This window comes from Meleagris gallopavo, chromosome 15 (assembly GCF_000146605.3).
Source record: "Meleagris gallopavo isolate NT-WF06-2002-E0010 breed Aviagen turkey brand Nicholas breeding stock chromosome 15, Turkey_5.1, whole genome shotgun sequence".
In the NCBI taxonomy this organism is placed as follows: Eukaryota; Metazoa; Chordata; class Aves; order Galliformes; family Phasianidae; genus Meleagris; species Meleagris gallopavo.
Genome location: NC_015025.2, coordinates 3,778,897 through 3,800,353, shown reverse-complemented (window position 1 = coordinate 3,800,353; position 21,457 = coordinate 3,778,897). Strand labels below are relative to the sequence as shown.

Sequence of the window (21,457 nt, the reverse complement as noted above, 5' to 3'; positions counted from 1 at the left end):
TTTTTCTCACTCTTTCTGAATAACTTTGCAGCAATAAAGCAAAAAGTAAACATATCGGAGAAAAAAGAAAACAGGCAACTATGTAGTTAGATATGACAAATGATCCCAGAGCAAAGAATAAGCACTCAAATTCCCATGCTAATCCATCTCAGAGTTCACTGAGGTGCAAATCTTTTCATCACCTCCTCAGCTGGCGCCTGTACTGCTCACACCCAGGATGGCAAAACACAAAGGTTAGAAGCTCTCCCTAAGGCAGCCTTGCAGAGCTAGCTCAGCTCCCAGGGGTGACGAAGCCATTTGTCTTGAAGAATGATTTCCCCTGCAGAGTGGGGGAGACAGTTGTATTAATTTGGACCTTAACTATCTCTCTTTCAATGAAGGAAAGAAAGAATTTGTTACTTGGTCTCTAATGGAGCAGTTTGCTAGCAATTTTCCCATTTCAAACGCCGTCTCAGCTGCTAATGTGTAATGTTTTGTCAAGCTTGCCTACCCATAACATAGACAAATCACTAGCTTAGAGAAAAAGAGAGAGGGAGTGAAGCATCAGTACCGATAATTCTCAGCTGTCAGATGAATAGAGCCTACAAATGAGACAGCCATGCTCTATTAACAGTGCCATCGAGCTCTTGCCTGAGATGTGTCAGAAACGTCCCTCTGCATCCAGCAGCCATGAGCTCCCTGCTGGGAGACAGCAAACGAGTGCATGAGCCGGGCTGCTCCCCGCATCATGCTGCCAGCCATGCTGTGGGGCTCACCGGGGCTCACATCACCCAGGCAGCTGAGAACTGAAAGCGATCTCCAGGAGAGAGACAGCATGAGATTGGATTAGTGTGTAGCACTGACTATTAGTGCTGGTTTCTGGCAGGATGCACAGCCTCTGTGAATGTTCTTGGGAAGGGCAAAATGCTTTCTTCCCTCCTGCCCTATAAAGGGATTTTCAAGTGCCGGTCAAGGGCTATCCGGGAGAAATAACCCACATGTTCACTCAATGCTTTCTATTACGGAGGATGAAACTTCTTAAACAGCAGATAGCATGCTTGTCCTTGCCAAGGGGAGAGAACAACTGGATCACAAAAGTTGCTTGGACTATTATTTGCCATTTATCTCACACTCTGGACTTGCATATCTTATCATGCATTTTAGTATTCAATGAGGAAAAGTTCACAAATTTATTTTCAGCATTTAATAGGAATAGATCATACTTAAAATCTGGTTGTATTACAGCAAGTATGGGCTAGAGCCGAACGCCGTCCTGACCCCTTTCCTCCTCCACCCACAGCAGGCTCAGGCAGCTGCACTGAGGGATTCATCCAAAGACAGCACTGCACAGGGGAAACCTTCAGGGGGTAGGGAGGAAGCCTGTCCTGCAGTCACGCTGTCAGCACTTGCAGCTTACTCTGCAGTGAGAAGCAGATATCGCACAGTTCCTGCTCTTTAAACTGCAGCACTGCACAGGGCACTTCTCTGCAAAGCATGAGGCAAAAATCCTGCAGTTCTGTTGCTTTACAAAGTGTTTACAGATCTACACTAACAAGAAATAAATATCTCAGTGCTTGCTTTTTGTTTTAACTAAGATAGCTAAAACCTTTAGTCTCTACCTTAGCCGAAGTTTGCCACTATAAACACACACAGTTCTCCAAGACTTATAATTCTACCTTTCATTACAGTGCCTGAATAACTTCCAAATAAAATTAATATCTATTAAGAAAAGCTCTCTCATTGAGTCTGCCTGTGTTAGGAATTAGAGAAGTGAGAGCCAGTGAACTGTCCACCTATATTAATACAAGGTGACAAGTAGAGTTCCCCTTTTTATACTGATGTTTGGTGTTGATTTTCAGGGTCCAGCAGTCAAGCTCCCCATGCTTCTTAGGTATTCAACTAAGGGCAAATCCTCAGTGGACAAATCTCACCAAGAATGAAGTGACATTTCAATATAAATCTAGCTAGGAAGTTACATAGTTAACTCCACTAACCAAAAGGCATCCGCCAGAATGAAACCACTTCTTTTATTGTGCTCTCCCATACCATGGTGTTCATCTAAAAGTAATGCTAGCAATATTGGATTTTCTGGCATACTTTTGTTTAAGCTGACCCAGGTCCCAGCGTAAGCAGTGAATTTATAATGGTGGTCACATTGGAAACCCACTGGCTCTGTTGTGGTATTTTAATTTTGTGCCAAGACAGACAGGAATATATCAGACAAATCTGTAGTTGGCTATTTTGCAAAACAGTTTTTGACATGATACCAATGTTTCTATCTATACAAACACAGTATGCAGTAAGATACTGCCAGACCTCAAGGCTTCTCTGTCTATCACTGCAATACTCCATCTTCCCAGGTGGTATTTTTGGCTTTTCTCATCATACTGAAGTATTACTTTCTCCTGCCAGTCCCACTGATTGCATTTCCCTGCTCCATCTTCGGAGGGGGTGCAGCACCCACTGAGCACGATGTTGGTCCCTCTGCTTGCTCACCTTGCAGTTCACATCTGTGAGACCTTTTTGCAGGCTGTGCCCAGAGGTAAAAAGCAGCGATTTCAAGTGACCCTTCCTTGCCTGCAAGCCATCAGCAGTAAGTACAATCAGTGAGGATGCTAAGGCTAAATGCAGTCTTTTTTAGGAGTAAAATAGAAAATATCCTCTCACTCTTCTTTTGCTACTTTCCATCATTTGATATTTAGGATCACTGCTGTACCTTAGAAGGACCTGAGCTAGCATTAGATGGAGATCATTTCCCTTCTTAGCAGACTTCCGTGGCTCCCATGGACTTGGGATCTGTATTTGCAGGAAGATTCTCTCTGGGATCTGCCTACAGATGGCTGTGAGGAGAACCATGGGACAGAATGAGTCCTTCATCTGCAGAGAATCAGCCACCTCCAGCTTCCCTCTAAAGAAACACAGCCCAGATGTGTGCTTCATTCAACCAGCAGATGTGTACTCCTGCAGGTTTGGGTTTCCAAGATCCTTTGGTGTGGTAACAACAGCAGAAACTTCAATCTCACTTCCAGATTGCTGTGTCCCCCCATGGTTCCAGCTGAGAGTTCAGATTGCTCCAAGGAGACTGGCCTGCAGGGTGCTTCATGAGGTGCTACATGAGGATGAGGTTCTCTCAGCTACTTTTCAAGAACACAGGCTCAGATCTCTGCTGAGTGTGTTTTGTTGTGGCTGGTTTTTATTGTTGTTGCTTTGGTTTTGTTTTGTTTTGTTTTGTTTTGAAATCTGAAGCTTCAAGTCTATGCATGGGAGATGCACGATCTCTACAGTGCATACGAGCAATCAATACTTGGCCTACTGTTACATTTCACAAATGTAAACAAGAAGCAGTGGTTTTCAACAAACCAGACTTGGCAAAAGGTTTTGAAGGACATTTCTATTAGGAAGTTTTGTCAATCTGAATCTCCTACTTTTTGTTGAAAGATATTCAGTTAACAAATTTGATTATGTGGTACTACTACATGTTGCCCTCTTTGGCCTTACCATTCATTTCTTATTAACAAGGCTAAATACACGTTCCTGGTGAAGTGATGTCTCTGGAGCAAAAAGTAACCAACAAAAAAAGCCAACAGCCTGTAAGAACAGTAACTCCTGCAGAGCTTGCCTTAGTAAATTTCACCTGTACAAAACTTTTTTTTAATTAATTTTTTTTAAGTGTAAATTTCACAATTGTAAAAAGAGAGAACATGGTAAAAATCATGCAGCCAAAAGAATGAATATCATTATTGGTGTATGAAGTCTAGATTTATCAAAACAAAAACACCTTATAACGCTTAGGGGTGACATTAGATACGTACACAGATGTAAGAGATAAATCCTGCCTTGGTCTTAAAGCAGAAACTCTCTGCAGTTACTGCTTGTATTACAAATTGTTTCTCTTCAGCTACCCCAGCAAACAAAGCACCTTCTTGACATTTCCCATAATTCTGTACTTTTTTCTGCTGACGGTCAACCTAAAATATTTTATTATTTCATCCTTATTTTTGGGTCTTGCTATCATGCAGTAGAAGGTCATCTATCTATTTCTGGCCTGACAGTAGAAATCTCATTTTGATGCTGAATGTAAGGAGCCAATAATACAGTTTGCCTTGTGAAATCCAGAAAACAGTAGTCAAATTTGACATGTGAAACTGTCCAGAGCCAATTTACAGCAGTGAATGAAAATCATATTATATGAGTCAACTACAGGAGCCAACCTGATTCCCTACCCAGAGAACTTGCCACCAGAGGCAATTATGGAACATTTATTATGGTGTTCAAAAATACTGTGCTGGCTTCAGCTCCAGTATTTACTGGAAGCCTGGGAAAATTAATATAAATTTCTTTTAGGAGGGAGAATAATGTTAAATTCATAACTGTCTTTCCTCTACCCTCAAATGTGTAGTGTCCACACACCTATATTCTTGAGAAATGCAAAAAACTTTTGTCTTCGTGAAGCTGAGAAAGTATGTCCATCCTTCAAGACTTCCCAACACAGTGTTAGTCCCATGACAGCAATTCTCAGAATATTAAATTTGTCAGAAATGCATTGATTAAAGATGGAATAAGTACAACATTTCATTTCAAAGTGATTTTCTTGCAGAAATGTAGGTTTGTTTTCATTTTGACAGAATCACACACAAAAAAATAACAGCCAAATGTATTAGATTTTTTCTTAACGATAAAATTGTAGCATTATCCCTAAGTGTAGAAATTGTGTTCCAAAATCCAGCGCTATTCATGCCTAGAAACTCTTAGCCATCAATTCAATGATCAGCTATCAACAGAGAGAATGATAAAATAAATCACTAAAGGGAAGTGACTCAAAACTGACCTTAAGCCTTAGCTAGCTACTGGTAGCAGGACTGCCAGCCTATTTCACTCTCTTACTCTCCGCTCAGAAGCCAAACTAGAAGCTGTGGATACCATCTCACCAGATCTGTCATTAAATGTGTCTAGATTCATGTGTTTGTAGTCTCCAGTCTGCAGAGGATGGGGACTTGGCTTTACAGAGTAATCAGTGTAGAGCAACACTGCACGTTCAAAGCAGTCCTACCGACTTTTACTGCAGCTGTGAGTCCTCAAGTGCTTCTGAGTGTCTCAGTTAAGTCAGCCAGAAAAGGATTACATCATTAGTGACCACCCATGGAAGTCTGTGCAACTCATTTGCTCAGAATCAATCAATTAACCCACAGGCAAAAGGACATACAACCGAATCTGAACAGGACTCATAAGATGATCTCCTCCAATGCCCTCGTTTTAGAATTTTCCTGTTTCTGCACCAGATTCCATACAAACACACTCATATATATAAAATTTTCTTTACTGCTTCAACCTGAATCCTTAAGTATTTTCATGTCTTTCTCTACTTAGTGAGCTCAAAATCAAAAGATGCCATAACCAGTTCCAGCAAAAGGAATCATGTGCAAGAAAAGTACAGAGTCAACACCTCTGAACTAGTATTTAACTGGAAGAAATAACAACAGTTAATATAGTTAATGGCTGTGTTGTTTAACTGTTGTTGGGTTTCAAATGCTCATGGTGACACATCAGGAAGGCAGTGTTTCCATCTCTGCTGAACTGCACTGGCTCCAGCTTCACCCACACTGCTCTGTTGTGGCCTGGCAGCCTGTTCCACCCTCTCTGTCTGTCACCCTGCCATCCCAGCCTGCCTGCCACATCCCCAAAGCCCACTCAGTGATCTGTGCCCCAGGCTCACTACTGACAATTACAGGCTTTATCCCCAGACATTCCTCACTTCCTCAGACTTCTATCAGTCTGTCACAATTTACTTTGTTCCCAGTCTTTCTCATCATCACATGTTTTGCTGTTTCTTGTTCAGCTTTCTTTACCCCAACAATTTCGATACAGAGCAAAGCCCGTCTTTATTCTCTCAAGAGTCTGTCCCAACACACACTGCAATCCTTGGCGATTAATCAGATCCTCCTCTTACACCCTCAGAAGGTCCTTCAGAGCAGCAGTGCCTGATAAGATCAAGTCTGATCAGAAAATGGACTGTTTGGAGACTTCATCTCTTCCCCGGTTCCTACGTCAGCCCTTTTCTCCAAGGCCGAGTCCATTCTGCACGTTTCCAACCCATTATGCTATCTCTCTGTTTTATCTTACAATCATTTTCTCTTACCCTTCCTAGACACATGTAAACTTCTCCTTTTATTGTATATACCATGCCAATGTCATGATGTGATCACATCACTCATTTACCAGCAAACAATGAAGGCATATTTGTTTTGGTATTTCTCTTTTAGTAAATTTCCAGGTGCTTAATGATTTTTTCTTTCAGCAGAGCATTCATGCAGAACTGTTCCATAGCTATTCTCTTCAGTTTCTCTATAACATACACTGGTCATTTTTTTCTCTGAAATACAGAGGGGAATCGCTTTGTAAGGAGGGGATCTTTTATATCACACAACAGCCTTCGTCTAATCCTTAGCTTTAGTTTCTTGTAACTCATTTTTCCTCAGTTAATTTGGCTGCTATTGTCAGCTCCTGACTGAACAAGCAACTTTACAGAAAAGGAATTGCATTTTGTACATTCTAGCTATCTATTTTATGAAATCATAAAGAAGTAAGCCCAGCACACAGCTTTCTAGCTTTCCTAAATTCCTTTATTTACTAATGAACAAGCTTGTAATGAGGGCCTTCAGGATAATGCACTGAAAGGAAAAGTATAATACAGCAACACGACAAACTTCCAAGTCACATGTGGCAGAGGACAGAAGTAAGGGAAAATGAGTATTATATGTTGTCTGTTTTACGTCCTGTGACAAGGGAAGTGTCTCTTTTGTGATAGTTTTTTATCAACAAAAACAAAGGTAAGAGTTTTTGGAAGCTTTGCTAGGAAGGTTCTGCCTTTCTATTATTAATGAAAAAAGAAAGGAGGAAGAAGGCAGAGTAAAAGATCCTTAATTAATACTGAAACATAGAGTAAAAATGTTCTTCATCTTTAATGATCTGGTTACAGTAACAGCTGTGTGTTTCAGTTCTGCAAGAACTCAGTCAAGGGTTCTTATCTGGCACAGTTTGGCTTATGAAGAAAGACGGAGTTAAGAGGAAATACAAGTAGAAAGCTGTAATTGAATGTAACTAATAAGCAAAGGAACTTGGAAATGCCCCAGGTGGAGGAGTAAGCACAGCATTTTAATACTAACATATAAATATTCTGAATAGACTACAGTCTACAGAGGAAATTTTTTTTTTTTTTTTTACATGGAATGTGTATTTACAATGCTAGGTAGAAACAGATAAATGAAAAATACACCACCTCAAGTAATATCCCATAGGAATTTTGAAATATGGTGTATGCAATAGTAACCCAGCAAAGTAGTTTGTCCATACCACGTATTCCAAAAGAGGAATTTCATCGCCAGTAAGAGACAGATCTCTAAAAGATAATCAGAATCAGACCACAGGATAACAGGGTACAGAAATAAGTGTTCAGGCACCACCACTACACAGCTGCCCTTTATGCAAAGGGTGTGACTCATCACCAACAAAAGGGAACAACCCCAAAGGGAAAAAAAATACCAGCCAACACATAACCTCACAACTGTCCGTGCTGAGAGATGTGGGCTGCTGCACATAGGGAGAGTTTGCTTGGTTCCATAGCTGCATTACAGCAAGAGAACATTATTTCTGCCTATTGTATCAAATCAAAAGACAGTCATTATTCCATGTACAGCTGGAACCTGACCTTTGGATGGATTTTTATTGAATAAGTGTGGAGTAGACTCAGCCAAACTGAATTTCTGAGCAGTACAATAAACTTCTCATAAAACAGAATGGTTTTCTTGGTCAAAGGAATTTACGCCAGGATTTTTCTGACAAAACATTGCAGCAGCAATCTTCCATCCTTCTAGAAACATTTTATTCTGTGAGAATATCCTCTACTCAAACTAGATGTGAGAATGTGTAATGCTTTGCCCTTGGATTTTAGGTTAACTGATTATTCTTTCTTACCAGTACTTCGACAAAGCAAAAAAAAACTGCTCTGCCAAAAGAAAAAGAATGGTAGGTGGTAATGGCAATGTCACTGATGTCACTCATTCTGATAGAAATACTTGAATTTCTTAAGATACGTTTCATTAAAAAAGTAAACTTCTCAGCATTGACTCCATTATAAAGTCAGCAATGAAGTTTATACGAGGGTTAACTCACATTACACTCTGAACATACTACTCACCAGTATTTCTTCTGCAGAAATACTCCCTCCGGAAATGACAGTGAATTCGTAAAGGATATATGCACAGGATTAATGTGATATAAAAGGATTATCAATAGGCAAAGACTCAAACAAGCACGGCCTAAAATGCAAGAAGTCTGACATGCAAATCACTAACGAGCTTCAGGCAGTGTTCTATGGAGTTAGAGTTTTATAACCTGCAGGTCATGAAAGTTTCTCAAAATGTTACCTGCATCTTGACTGGCTATCTCATCATCTACCTTAAACTCTCCAAGTTTACCTCCACTTTCTGCCCTCCTAAATTGCTTTCACAAGTCATAGCTGCAAGAGAGATACTAGAAAGGAGACAGAATATTCAGTGCTACTGTGACCACGCTAAGGACCAATATTTTCACTTGCTCTGACTCTAGCCACACTGCTGCAGGGAATTGCTGGAGCACACCAATTTCAGTCTTCCTGCAGACATTGCTGTCCATGTGACTTCAGCATAGGGCCACAAAGCTGACCTGATTTCTGCTAGTATTGTTAACATTACCAAGTAACATTTTACAATTCTCTAAACCCAACCCTAATTTGGGAGCAAGTCTGAAACCAAGTCTCTTCTCTGCCTATTATAAAAAACTGTTCCAGTCACTCCTGCAAACTTGCTTGTCCCGTATCTGGCAGAATTGAAAACAAGATTAAACTCTGACTTTTCTTAGCACACTAAACAAAATTCATATTTTTAGGATATTTTTAAGCTAACTTCCATAGATAGAAAATCAAGTATTACACATGCATTTTATATGTGACAGTGTAAGCGGACACCAGCACAACAAATATGTTCTGAATTTTGTCAGGAGGCAAGTAAATAGGCACTCAGAACAGCTTGTGTATGGGTTTATACTTCCTGTAAATGTTTTAAGGGCTCTACATACATGCTCAACAATGGTAATTTTAAGATGTTTATTTTCTGCATTCACTGTGCTAATATTTTATACCTCAATAGGAAATAATCAAACATAATAAGCCACCTCTAATTGTTATGCTGAGATAATAATCCAAACAATTTTGAGGAGAAAAATAATAAAAGCAACTGATGAAGTCAGAGGAACAGTACTGTAGAGCAGATCATCAGCAAGCTATGGAGCACATTGCCTTCACTGGCCATAACCCTTACGTTCCTGGCAGTCAGAATTGCTTATGTGTAGCCTCACCAACTTATCCTTTATTCCACTGAATTTTGGAATGTAGCAGTTTTTCTACAGCAATTAAAAGCTGTCCACTGACTATAAAAATATTTAAATCCATACTATGTAGTCTGTAAAAGCTGGTTGGATATTGGTAATCACTGCACTACAATCTCCTAAACAGGAAAAGAATTGATCTGCATTCCTTACAAACTAAACAAAAGCAATTTAGTTTTCTCTAAGAGTATTTCAGGATCATGGCAGAAGCTATGGACGCAAAAATAGATGATTACCAATCTTAAAAGTGGTAATAAGAAACAAGTCTGCATTTGATCTTTCAACACATAATTAAGAAAAATGTTAAAGAATTGGGAGTAATGAAATGTGGGATACAGAAATTGGAGGTAAAATCAGCAGGGACAATCTGTTCTGATGTCATATCTCACTTCTTCACAAATGTAACCTGTGAAACTGATATGAGATCCCTCCACTTCTTGGGGAATCCACCAACAAAAGATAGAACAATCTGACTTGACGAAAACAAAAACAAAAAGGAACTGTGTTTTTCTTGAGTATATAATTGTAATCCCAGACTCGTGAGATGTAAACACAGTCTTCACATAATCTGACAGGAACTTCACCTTAGTGTGAGGTAGGGATACTTCAAACAGAATCAAGGTACGTATCAATGAATGGTTTGAGCCCTTAATCAAAGGGTAGGCAAAGAGGACAAGTACAATAGTCAGCTAACTACTCAGAACACAGTTTTCAAAACACATGACTTTCTTTCACATAACAAGGATTAAAAATGGAGAGAAATGACAAAGAATGATGCACTACATTGGCACTTACATTTCCCAAATGTCCTCCGGTAGGTTAGCTGGAATTTCTGTTAAGCCCCTTCCTCGACAATCCACTACATTGTTGCTGCAGGTGCAGGCAGATGGGCAAGTGATGGAACTGGCACTGCATGATGGTGGTTCAGATTGGGAACCTGTGACATAATTAAATCATTACATGCTAGTTTTGAAAAATGATTGCCTGAGATTTTGACAATAAAATTCACCACCCTCCAAGTTTTCCAGATCCTTCTACCATATTAAGCAATGATTTATTTTGATTCAGTGAATATAATGTGCTATAAATTAACTGTAGAGAAAATATATAAAAGGTTACTGTGCTCTTATTCTTCCTCAGTCTCTATTCAACCAGTTTTTCTTCACAGACAATTCTTTGGTCCTCTCTACAATCAACCAAATTAATTTATTCAAAGATTTTGAAAATAAGCCTAAACATCAAGGAGCATCTCCAAAAGTTGTCTCTGCCTAAAAGTTTCCACTACACCAACTTTTACATAGTGAGAGAAGAATGTCATCAACAATTACTTATGTCTTTGAAATGACGTAAGCTGTTACGGATCAAAGACTAGAAATAGAAAGCTAGTTTTCTCAAGATTAGACAACGCAGATAATGGAAACAAACACAGAATTATAAAATGTAAGTTCTACACTTCATATCCCTGCTCAATCTAATGATTTCATGGAAAGATAAGAAACTGGAAAGCAAATGTTTAGCATGAGGATATTGTTCTATATACATTCTGATCAGTTCATTAGATTCAAGTTTCATTGTCAATAACATTTTCAAAACTGTCGCAATAATACCGATTTTTCTTGTGTTTATGATTCTTACATCTAAAATTTTTTAAATTTTAATGTACACACACACAAAGAAAAAGGTTTTGCCACTCTAATTAATTTTATCAAGATGAAGCAGCTACTGATGTAATTATGGTAAGTCACACTTCCAAGCTGCATATAACAAAAGAAACCTCGAGTATCTTTTTGAGCTGTGACCAGACACAAAGGACTGAATACAAATGCTTCTGGTGGTAAGATGTGACAAAATGATAAGAGAAATCAGAAAAACTGGTACTTTCCTAGATGATGTAGATTATAATCACCTTAACTGTGGTATCACAAATAATGTGAAAACATGGCAAGCTACACACAGTGCCTGGGGTTTGTCTTGGAAAAGGCACATGATGGACACTCATAAAATGTAACTGCAGGGTATATTATTGTGTCAATTAAAATATTTTATGTACGTGTACACATTGCAACATTCTTACAAACTGTGTTGATTTATGCCTAAATATCCTCTGGTTTACCCCTTAATTGTGCACAGCAAAGTCAACTCATTGTAAAGCAAATGTACATATGCATATATTCATCAAAATCTGAGTATGACATAAATATCTGATAAGTAGCCAAGATATTTGGAAAACATAATATGTAAGAACTGCTTTTGAAGAGTAGCAGCTAGAAGGCTTTGTGCACATGGGGAAGAACACGATCTTAACACTGCTGTTCAGATGTTGCTGGCAGACTATCTACTGTTTTCTGAAATGCTGCTTGTGACAATACCAGAAGCAGAGCTGGTCCCAGTGTGTGTTCCTGGAAGAGCAAGAAGCTCCAGGCAGCCAGGTCTAAGGAGTGGCAACCCTGCCCACAGCAATGGGGTGGAACTAGGTGAGCTTTAAGGTCCTTCCCAGCCAAGGTATTCTGTGATTTCAATTTTGTAAGAAATGTTGCAGAATTGTAGTATTGCATTTGAAATTCTTTTTAATGCATCATCAGTGGACTTACAGTCAGGACAGCAAAAGAAAAAGTTAAGTTTCAAAGCACTGTATGTTTTAAATACATCTTTTTTTTTGATGCTTATGAGACCTGTGAGTGACTCTTGTTTGGCAGACCAGCCCTTAGAACTCCAGTTCAGGAGTCTAAAAATTGAATTTTCAATGGTAGTGACCATCTTAAAAAAAAAACGTCAGAGGACATCTGTGGTATGGGTAGGAGTCACATTCATCCTCCGTGAGAGTGTGGAGCTTTCATCATGAGATGATGCCTTCTCTTTGCTAAAATACCCTGTTGCACTCACAATCCACTTTCCAACTTTTCTGACAGCTACAGATAAGCAGTTTACAAGCAACAGCCTTTATCTCAACACACAGATGGTTTGAATCCTAGAACAGCTTCACCCTGCAGAACCAGTTAGGCAAAAACAGAGTATAAAAATAATTCAGTAGTGTAATTAAAATCTAAATTCTGGTGCATATGCTCAAGGAATCAACTTCATATTTTTTATCGGACAACCTGAACATTGACAAGTTTCAGTTCCAAAATCTTAATAGACACTGTCTAAACACAGTCCAAATATGTGAGCATGTGTGTAATACAGTGCTTAAATTCTAGCTACTTGAATAAAAAAAATCCCTACGCTTCACTAGTTAAAAACATACATGTACAGCAGACAAGACAAGCAGCTCTACTGGGCCTGTCTTCTGGCCATAAAAATGCAGGGCAGACATATCATCATTGTGAATTAATAGAATTCCTTCAAAAATTAATGGAGCTCTGCTGCATATCACCAAAAGCACTGCCAGCTCTGCCTTTCACTATGTCCAAGGTTTCTGTAAGATTTTAACTGTGAATGCTTCCAGAAGTGGATTATAGCATTTCAAAATGCACAGGAGCCTCTGCTATCTCCACATAGGAACAGGAGCTTTGTTTTTACAACCTCACCACACAATTTTTACTTGTTTCCTTTGTCTGTCTACATTGTGGTGTGCTGTCCAAAACAAAAGGAACAATGAAAAGTGCAAACTAAACACATCAAGCCTTTCCAGACTGGGAGAAATCCTCGGAGTGGGAAGGAACACTTCAGAACAACCCTTGCTCTCCAGAAGGCAAAAGGAAAATTGGCAGCAAGGTCAAGTCTTCTACACAACTTCTATCACACACAATAACTATGCTTGCTGAAGAGATTTGTAAAGAGAGGAAAAGGCATTTTGCAGTTATACCACTACAACATACTGCTGCGGGTTACAGAAGCTTTAATAAACTCCCTTTTCATCAGGGCACAATGTCAAGAAAACCCTGAATTACTGCCAGTTGGAGTTTTAAGAGCCTGTTCCCAACTCTGCTGTATTTAAATCAGGATCTAGTACAAGACTCAGCAGAGCTCAGCTCATCACCTCCATATTTTGTGCACCACAGTACTGCTGAGTGCTGTGTGCTAATGGAACACTTTGAAAGGAGGTTATTATATTAGATGCTCTGAAGAGCATGACAAAACAGAAGAAAAACCAATCTTCCTTACACAGAAAACAAGTAGCATCAGTGACAAGGTGCTAATGAACGTCCCATTACAGTATCTCAGAGCTTTCCAGAAAATGTTTGAATGGAAGGTGATAAGCTAAGCTATTTGTGCTGACTGCTACACCTTCCACATCCTCTCCAAAGAAGGACCTGACAAAGAAGGATCGCTGACTGAAGCCACTGGGAGTCTTTTAATTTACCCTGCATTTGGAGCTAAGACCATTTACTGCTGCTTTTCCACTAGGAAAGAGGAAGTGCAATGTGAACAAAATGCTGATCTAGGGCTAGTGTGCAAAACCAAACCAAACCAAAAGCAAAGCCACCAATTAGTTAGCCATAGAGGTACACTGAGCCAAAAGAAAGAGAGAAAGCCATGTAACAAGTTTATTCCTAGTGCATGTGGAGCTGAAATTGGATAAAATAGCACTGAAGATGCGTAATGTTACAGGATCTAACTTCTGCTGAAAAAAGTGAAGCAAAAAGTGAAGAAAGGCTGTATTCATGTGGCTCTATTCCCCACATATAATGAGTGATTCCTTTTTTTATTTTATTTTTTTAATTTACTTTAAAAAGCATGGAAAAATGACTGTTTTTATAAACTTAATTTCTTATTATAAACCTGAATTATTGGAGAGCCTCAAAATATCTAGTACTCCTGTCACTGCTCACTGACATTTTATGCTCAGTGTAAAAATACTTTGATCCATACTGAATGCAACCCTGTACAGTCACTGAAATTCCTCCTTCAGAAGCAAAAATACATCTAGATTGTAGACTTCTGAACATTTTAACAGAATAAAAAGACTTTTGAACAAACTATCAATCTGTAGCATCCAGTGGTTTTATTGATGTTTTTCTTTTGCAAAGGCCAAAATACGTATTATGGATGCACACTGAGCAGGGATCTAGCCCTTATTACATCAGCTTTTACTAAATCATTAAACTGATAAAGAAAAGATCTCATTAATAATGCTGTAAACAGCATTTAATATTTTATTTAGCTGATTCCACTAAATTAGGATCTTGGCTTAGCGACACAGTAGATCTACTGAATTAAAGCACCAAAAAATCGAAGAGAGTTTAATTAGTTTAATGTTTGCATACATGTAGAGAGATGGTAAAAAACAAGTCTATGTAGGCTATGGAGTTTGAAGTTCAGAAAATTAAAATTTGGATTTGAATTCTATAGCTACTAGAGGATGAGAATAATGACATATTGATGACCTCAATGCAATAAAAAGAATATCTGAAATCTAAAACTGCATTTTCCTTTTGCTGCCAATACTTCCTGAAAAGAAAAGACCTGGGAAAATCGTAAGTATTTCAGGAATCCTGTTTGTGTTCTTCACAGCTGTGGTGGAAACAGCAATGGACAAGTCAGTTGCATTTATGCCATTTGCTTTCCAAAGGTCTTGCTGTCACCTTATCGTTTCAGATTTTTTTTTCTCAATTTCACAGAAGCACTAATTTGCCATCGTAGCTATATTTTTCTCTAATTCTTATAAATCATCAACACAGTTATACATGTTGTTATATAAAAATTACCCTATCAGAATGTGGAAGTTAGAAGAGGAACGCTATTGACAAAAATTACTATGCTTTTTGTGCTTGATGTAATGGGCTGGCATCTCCATGAGAGGGTAGTTTGATATTTGGCATTTCATCAGCCCGCAATGCTTTACATTACATTTTCATCCTTCAGGTTAGAGAGAGAGCAGAGATGGGGAGAGACTCAGAACTCTGCAGTTTATGGAGGAATTAAGTGCTCTTTTCAAGTAAGTGTCTCATTGGCCTCTAGCCTTTTAAGACCAGCAAATAGACTGATATTACAATTAGCACAGAATGATTATGGAGTAGAAATGAAGAGTTTAAATGTCACAAGGCTTTAAAATAAATTTTGCAATGACTAAATAAACTAAATCTCATTTGCACTGACACCCATTTACGGCATGCTAAGTAGTATGCTTTATTACCTCCTCACCTATCCAATGCCCTTGCAGCAGCTCTCTTCTAACAGAAAAATTCTAGTTATTAGTAAGAAAGTATTGATGGATTTCAAGAAAATCTGACAGGATTTAATGGTTAGAAGTCTGTGGTGACTTTAAATCCTTTTAAGTATGGCAGACATTAAACTATTGATCAATAAACAAAACAGTACAAGTATTGCAGATCTGCGGGTATGTTATGACCTTTTGTGGTGTAATTAAATAACTTATTACAATACTGGGACATCTGAAATCAATTACTACTACAAGAGCTTTCACTGGGCTTCACTAACAAAACCTCTAAAAGATACCTAAAACAGATGTATTGCTTTGAATAGTGCTTACAACCCAGCATTCAAATACAACTGAACATGCGTAGTCCTGCAGACAGATATGAGAAAGACAATCACAACTATCTCCAATTTTTCCCCTTCTTTAACAATGGCAAATACCCCATAATGGAGGAAAAAGCTGGATGTTTATTCTATAGGAATGTACAATAAATGGTTTATGCAAATATTTTCATCCTTGGTTCAACCGATTTTCACTGAGCACAGCATTAAGAATTTATGATTAGTGACTTAGGCCTCAACTGATGATGTTGATACCACCAACTTCACTGTCTGCAAAAAACAGCTTGTGAATATTCATTATTGGATTCAAGTTCACTGTTTTGTTGAACATTCCCAAACAGTAAGTTTATCTGTTAAAAATTCATGGCAAGAGAATGTAACTCTTCTGTAGGCACACTCAGTACTAATTGGTTTACAAATAAATATTGAATAATAAAGAAGAAAATATCTAAAGGAAGTGAAAGGAAGGCTTTCCTTTGTGTAATAATCAAAGCCTCTTCTACAAAAGTCCTATTTTGGATGTTTTGAGATGCCCTGATAAAGTGAGACCACTGAAAATAGACCTCACATCATAGTGTTTTACCCTAAGGACACTATTTGCAATTATTTCATTAACAACGATAACCCTCAAACTGCATGCAGTATTTCTAAATGAAATGTAATAAAGTAGAACAAAAAGCAAGTTCACTTGCAACAACCGAGGTCTAATGGGTAATTTCTTCTTCTGAGGGATTAATAAAACTGCAACAGAATCTGTGAGGCAATTGAAGTCATTACAAAACTGTGACAAAGCTGTTCTTTGAATATCTTTCTCTGTCCTGACAACGTAGATCTACTTTCCTAGCAGCAGCCAGAACCTACCGTTCTGACTATCATGCCCTGAGGAAAGTTGCTAGCATGTATTTGGTTCTCTGGGTTTATACAGATAGGTTTCTGTAGGGTTCCCCAGCGCCTTTCTGCTGCTGTGACCTGTGCCACAGCTCATGGTATCCACCCAACTCAGCACTGAGCATCATGGTGCGCTCCCACTGAACTCCAAAATAGCATTATTGCACTACTAATAAAACAAGCCACTATTTCTGCATGTAAACATGAAACCTAATCACATTATTATTCTTAGAGCAACAGTTCAAAAGCCAAGTGGATGAATAATTATACCTGAATCTGCCAGTTTTAAACAAGCATTTAAGAACTACACATACTGCTCTGGGGAAAGAGAATTCCAGAACAGAGGTAGTCATACTAAAAAGGTACAGACATAATTGTGTGACTGTAAAACTAAATTTACTGTAATTTAAAGCCAATTTTAAGCTTTGGTCTTCAAAGATATATTAAGTGCCTGAATAAATATGAATTTTACCCTCAGATTTGCATAAATAACACCATATGTGGTATCTTGCCCATGAAGCAATGCAAGAAGTAGGTTCTTAGAGTATAAACTCATGTAACTGCTAATGCTACAGTAAATTTAAGTCAGTAATGGGAAACTCAGTGTAATCAGGCAACAAAGTCAGGTAAATAGTGATGAGTATCTCTGCAAACCTCCTGCAGGTTCTCACTTCTAGAGCAGCTAATGAATGCACGGCATTGAAATGTTTCTTTAGACTAGATCTCAATGTTAGTTTGTGCTGCCAAATTATAACAGGAGATAAAAATTCAATCAGAGTTCCACAAAAAGTTTCTAAGAATATAAAGCTTTTGTTTTGTTGCTTTTTTTTTCTTTTTTTTTCCCCCTAAAAGTCTTTAGAAGTCACACAGTACTGAAAGTTCTGAGACCCCATTGTAAAGAGCACTTACTGAATCTCTGCTGGATTCCTAAAACCTAAAACAACAGTGAGAAAAAAAGATGATATTTGTCTAATACAACTCACAGGTCACTCTTTGGGAAAGAGGTCAGATCCAGACAAAATGCTTCAGCTCACATTTAAAAGCAATAGAACAGCTGTACAATGAGGATGTCCACAAGGCAAAAGATGAGAATTCAGACACACACCGAAAAAGGCCTCCTCTTCCTACTTTGTTTCTTCAGCTTCTTGTGACCACTAAGCCTAAGGGCCATTAGCAGCCCTACTCTTCAAGATCTAGGGTATGCTGCATGGGGAGAAATCACCCTGCTCCCTCAGGAGCAGTAACTGCTGCCCTGCGCTGGCAAAGCTTGAATCATTAGGAAACATTCCTCCCTGCTTTTTAGTTTCCAGGAAGCGCCAGTCTTTCATGCTGGCAGTACCTCTACATCCCATGCTGAAAGAAACAGACCCACTGCTAATTATGCAGATATACCATTGTGCAGCTTTTTAAATAGGAACAGATGGGGAGGAGTTCCCCTCTCCACACACTTTTCCTTTGGCATCTTCTGAATGTTCTCATTAAGACACTAAGCTTGAGGAGTGATATTTTATTAGTTACTCGTTGTTGGTTTTCTCCTCAACAATATGCTATGAAGTTATTAAGAGTAAGATGGAGAAAGATAGTCCATTGAGTTTTGTGTTGTGGGCCAGATAGTAACAACTATATTTTAAGACCATCTGACCTCACCTAAACAAATAAATCTGCTTCCTCCTTCCAGCTTCTCGTCTGCATTAAGTGACAGGAAGCTAACATATTTTCATTATTTTGTATCTCAGCTGCAGTTTCAGAGTATAATACAGAAACTAGATCTTCAACCAAGATTCGGATCTGCCCAGTATTTTCTTAAATTCAGTATCAGTTTATTTAGACAGAAATCACTGTACATTTGGCTCTTTATTACTCCCTTGCCTCAACTTCTGGTGCAACTCCTAGTGAACTTTCACTGATTTAATGCAAAATTAAGAAATAAGGTGCTATTGATGGTGTGACTTCATGAACCCTCTACTTCAGTTTGCAAAGCTTTACAGATGTGCTAATGTGAGTGAGAAAACACTACATGACCTGACATAACTGATCAAGATCTAGATTAATTTCAGCATCAAGAAGAGCAGGTAGAAGAAAAATCAAGGAGCAATAATACAACTCACGAGAGAGCAAAATAAAATAGAAACATTATCCTAAGGGAGCTTGGAAGAGAGGGTGCAGAGAAGGACAAATAGACAGAGAGAAAGAGCCAAGAAAGAGGCCATGAAAAATCTGAACATGGAAAGGAAACATGGTTTGATCCAAGCAAAGACTGGAAGGCTCTGAGGTTTACTGAGGATATGACAGCACACACACAGATGCTTCTCTGCTAGTTAAGGGAATATAAACAGTTCCCAGGCATCACAGTGCAGGTAGTATTTCAACTGTCATCAAATCTTTGCTCCCCTCTCTCCTGTCACAGCAACATGGAAGTGAATTGCAAGGTTATAGTGAAGAGAGAGAGTGGAGATACATCCCCTCCTATTTGCAGCTCATCGGCTGAGACACTCAAGCTCTGGTGCCAAATTAGCCCCTTCCACAACATTTTGGCTTTTTTTAGGAGCTGCAGAATCACACACTTCTGAGTTCTTTGAATCAAAGCTGCATAGGGCTAGGGTATCCTTGAAGATTTCTTTTGGAACAGATAGTTTTAAGGCCCAGATCCAGGCAGGCTGCTCTGTCAGGGTGGCTCAGGAGGAGAGATTCCTGTACAAAGAGGAGACAGTTTGCTGAAGAGCCACCCAGAAGATTCTGGTGGGTGACAGGACTGCCAGAAGTACGCAGTGCTCTCCCCAGTGCTGAGAGGCCAGCCAGTCCCAACCCTGCTCGGTTCTGTTAATGACCCTTCCCCTGCCTCATCAGAAACACAAATCCAATTTGACATATTTGCAAACCTTTCTCCAGGCAACTGCACATTATTTAATCCTACACATTAACCTACAATTCTCAGTCAAGTGCTCATGGGCACGAGCAAGTGAGATCTGGAATAGCTTTCCTACTACTCACCACTTGCCTGCAAGTGCCATTTGAATTAATATTTTTATAATTTACATGCTCAAGCTGACAGGTATTTTTTGAAAAAAAAAAAAAATAGCTTCAGTTTATACAGGTATATTGGCACATATCTCTGATTTCAGCAGTGTTATGTTGAGAGACCTTGTACACAGTGCTAATAAACCTGACTGTACAGGACAGACAGCACTGTGTCCAGAAGGAAACAATAAACTTGGGTTCTGGTTATAGCACATCTCTGTCAGGTTTCACCTCTTCTTCTCCAGTTTACATTACTCTTTGCTATGAAGCATTCAAAATTTGTTTCAGAAGCAGTGTTTGTCATAAAAGGATTTAACAAAAAAGTATTTTTGCACAGGATTCAAAAAACAACCAGAAGTTGTTGAACAGGGTTATTTTTCTACCTTCCCTACATTATCTAATTCTCCTCTTTCTATTCTGAAATATGCAGCAGTACAAGCTTTGAACTGGAGTACTCTGATAAAGCCCATTTTATAGTGGAGGAAAAGTTGAGATTTTTCTTCTTCTGTAATGTATTCCCACTGCCATAAAAATACAAGTACTTGAAATTCTGAGCGTGTATTAAAACAAAGTAGTTCAGTACACTGTATTTCAGCACTTCGTAAGTATGATGCAAAGAAGCTTTCACTGCCAGCTAGAGGGTAGTTACAGTGATTCATATAATCTTAAACAGTATAAAGTTCCTTTGCAGAGGGACAAGTTCAGTCCACCATTCACCTCCTGTTCTAGTGTGACTTCATAGTCAAACAGGAACAAATGAAGCTGTAAAATCAGCAGTAAGACCTGTAATAAGAAGCAGAGAAGATTTATAATCTCTTTAAACTGACGATCCATGTAGGTTTTTTGTGAAAGCAGCAGATACTGAGTTCTCTGCTAAATCCTCCACTAAAACAAGCTCTTCAAATGTACTGCTTTATCAGAATGTGTGATTTCCCAGATGAAGGCTAAGGGATGCAGTGTATGAACAGTCTCACCGGAAGTTTCTTTCCTTTAGTTTTTATTAATTTATGCTTTAATAAAAAGCAGGGCAATTTTGAGAGTTCTCTTTTACATTCTTGGTCCAACATGCAGCTGTTAATCTTTTTTCCTTTGGAAGTAAAAGGCTGCACAGAAAACTCCATTTTGATGAGTTCTGTCCATGTTAGATTTCACATTCAGCAATTATTGTCTCCTCTCCTGATTTAAACCAATTTTTTTTCCTTTCAGATCACTAAATCATAAATCCAAATAACTGAACTCACCCTCCATCTGAAACTTCATTTTGCAGGACAGACATGCTCAAGTTACATCTTTGGTAAAATGAGATTCTGCTAATAGCTCAATCAATTATCCTCTTATTTTTATACTTCCTCTGCCAAGATTGTCAGATCTCTAAATTTTTCTTTTTGCCAAGCTTTTGATGTGTTTTGTTTGTTTTTCAGATATTCTGGGCATTTTCAGATCTCCTCAACTGCACAGAAGAAGCTCAGCCCTCCTAAAAATCATGCCACAAAAATCACTGGTGCACAACTTCATTTTCCATGTGCCCACAACACTTCCTGCAACCTCCAGGGCTGGACATTAATTTACCAGCTATGATATTGTCAAGCTTGGGATCAAACATCTCTTCTCAAAGTAGAACCATTTCTCTCTTTGTTGCATGTAAATGAACTTACATACAAAAGAGTCAAGGCATGCATCAAGAGATGCTTTAGGGAGTGGACTCACAGAT

General features: G+C 38.6%; 1 protein-coding gene across 1 annotated transcript in view; it reads right to left on the bottom strand.

The window, feature by feature from the left end:
• SLIT3 (slit guidance ligand 3) overlaps positions 1–21,457 on the bottom strand; it is a 484,962-nt gene that overhangs the window by 152,138 nt on the left and 311,367 nt on the right. The window contains exon 11 of the mRNA XM_031555673.1: positions 10,195–10,336. Within this exon, the coding sequence (XP_031411533.1) occupies positions 10,195–10,336 (142 nt within the window). The remainder of the gene's footprint in view (positions 1–10,194; positions 10,337–21,457) is intronic.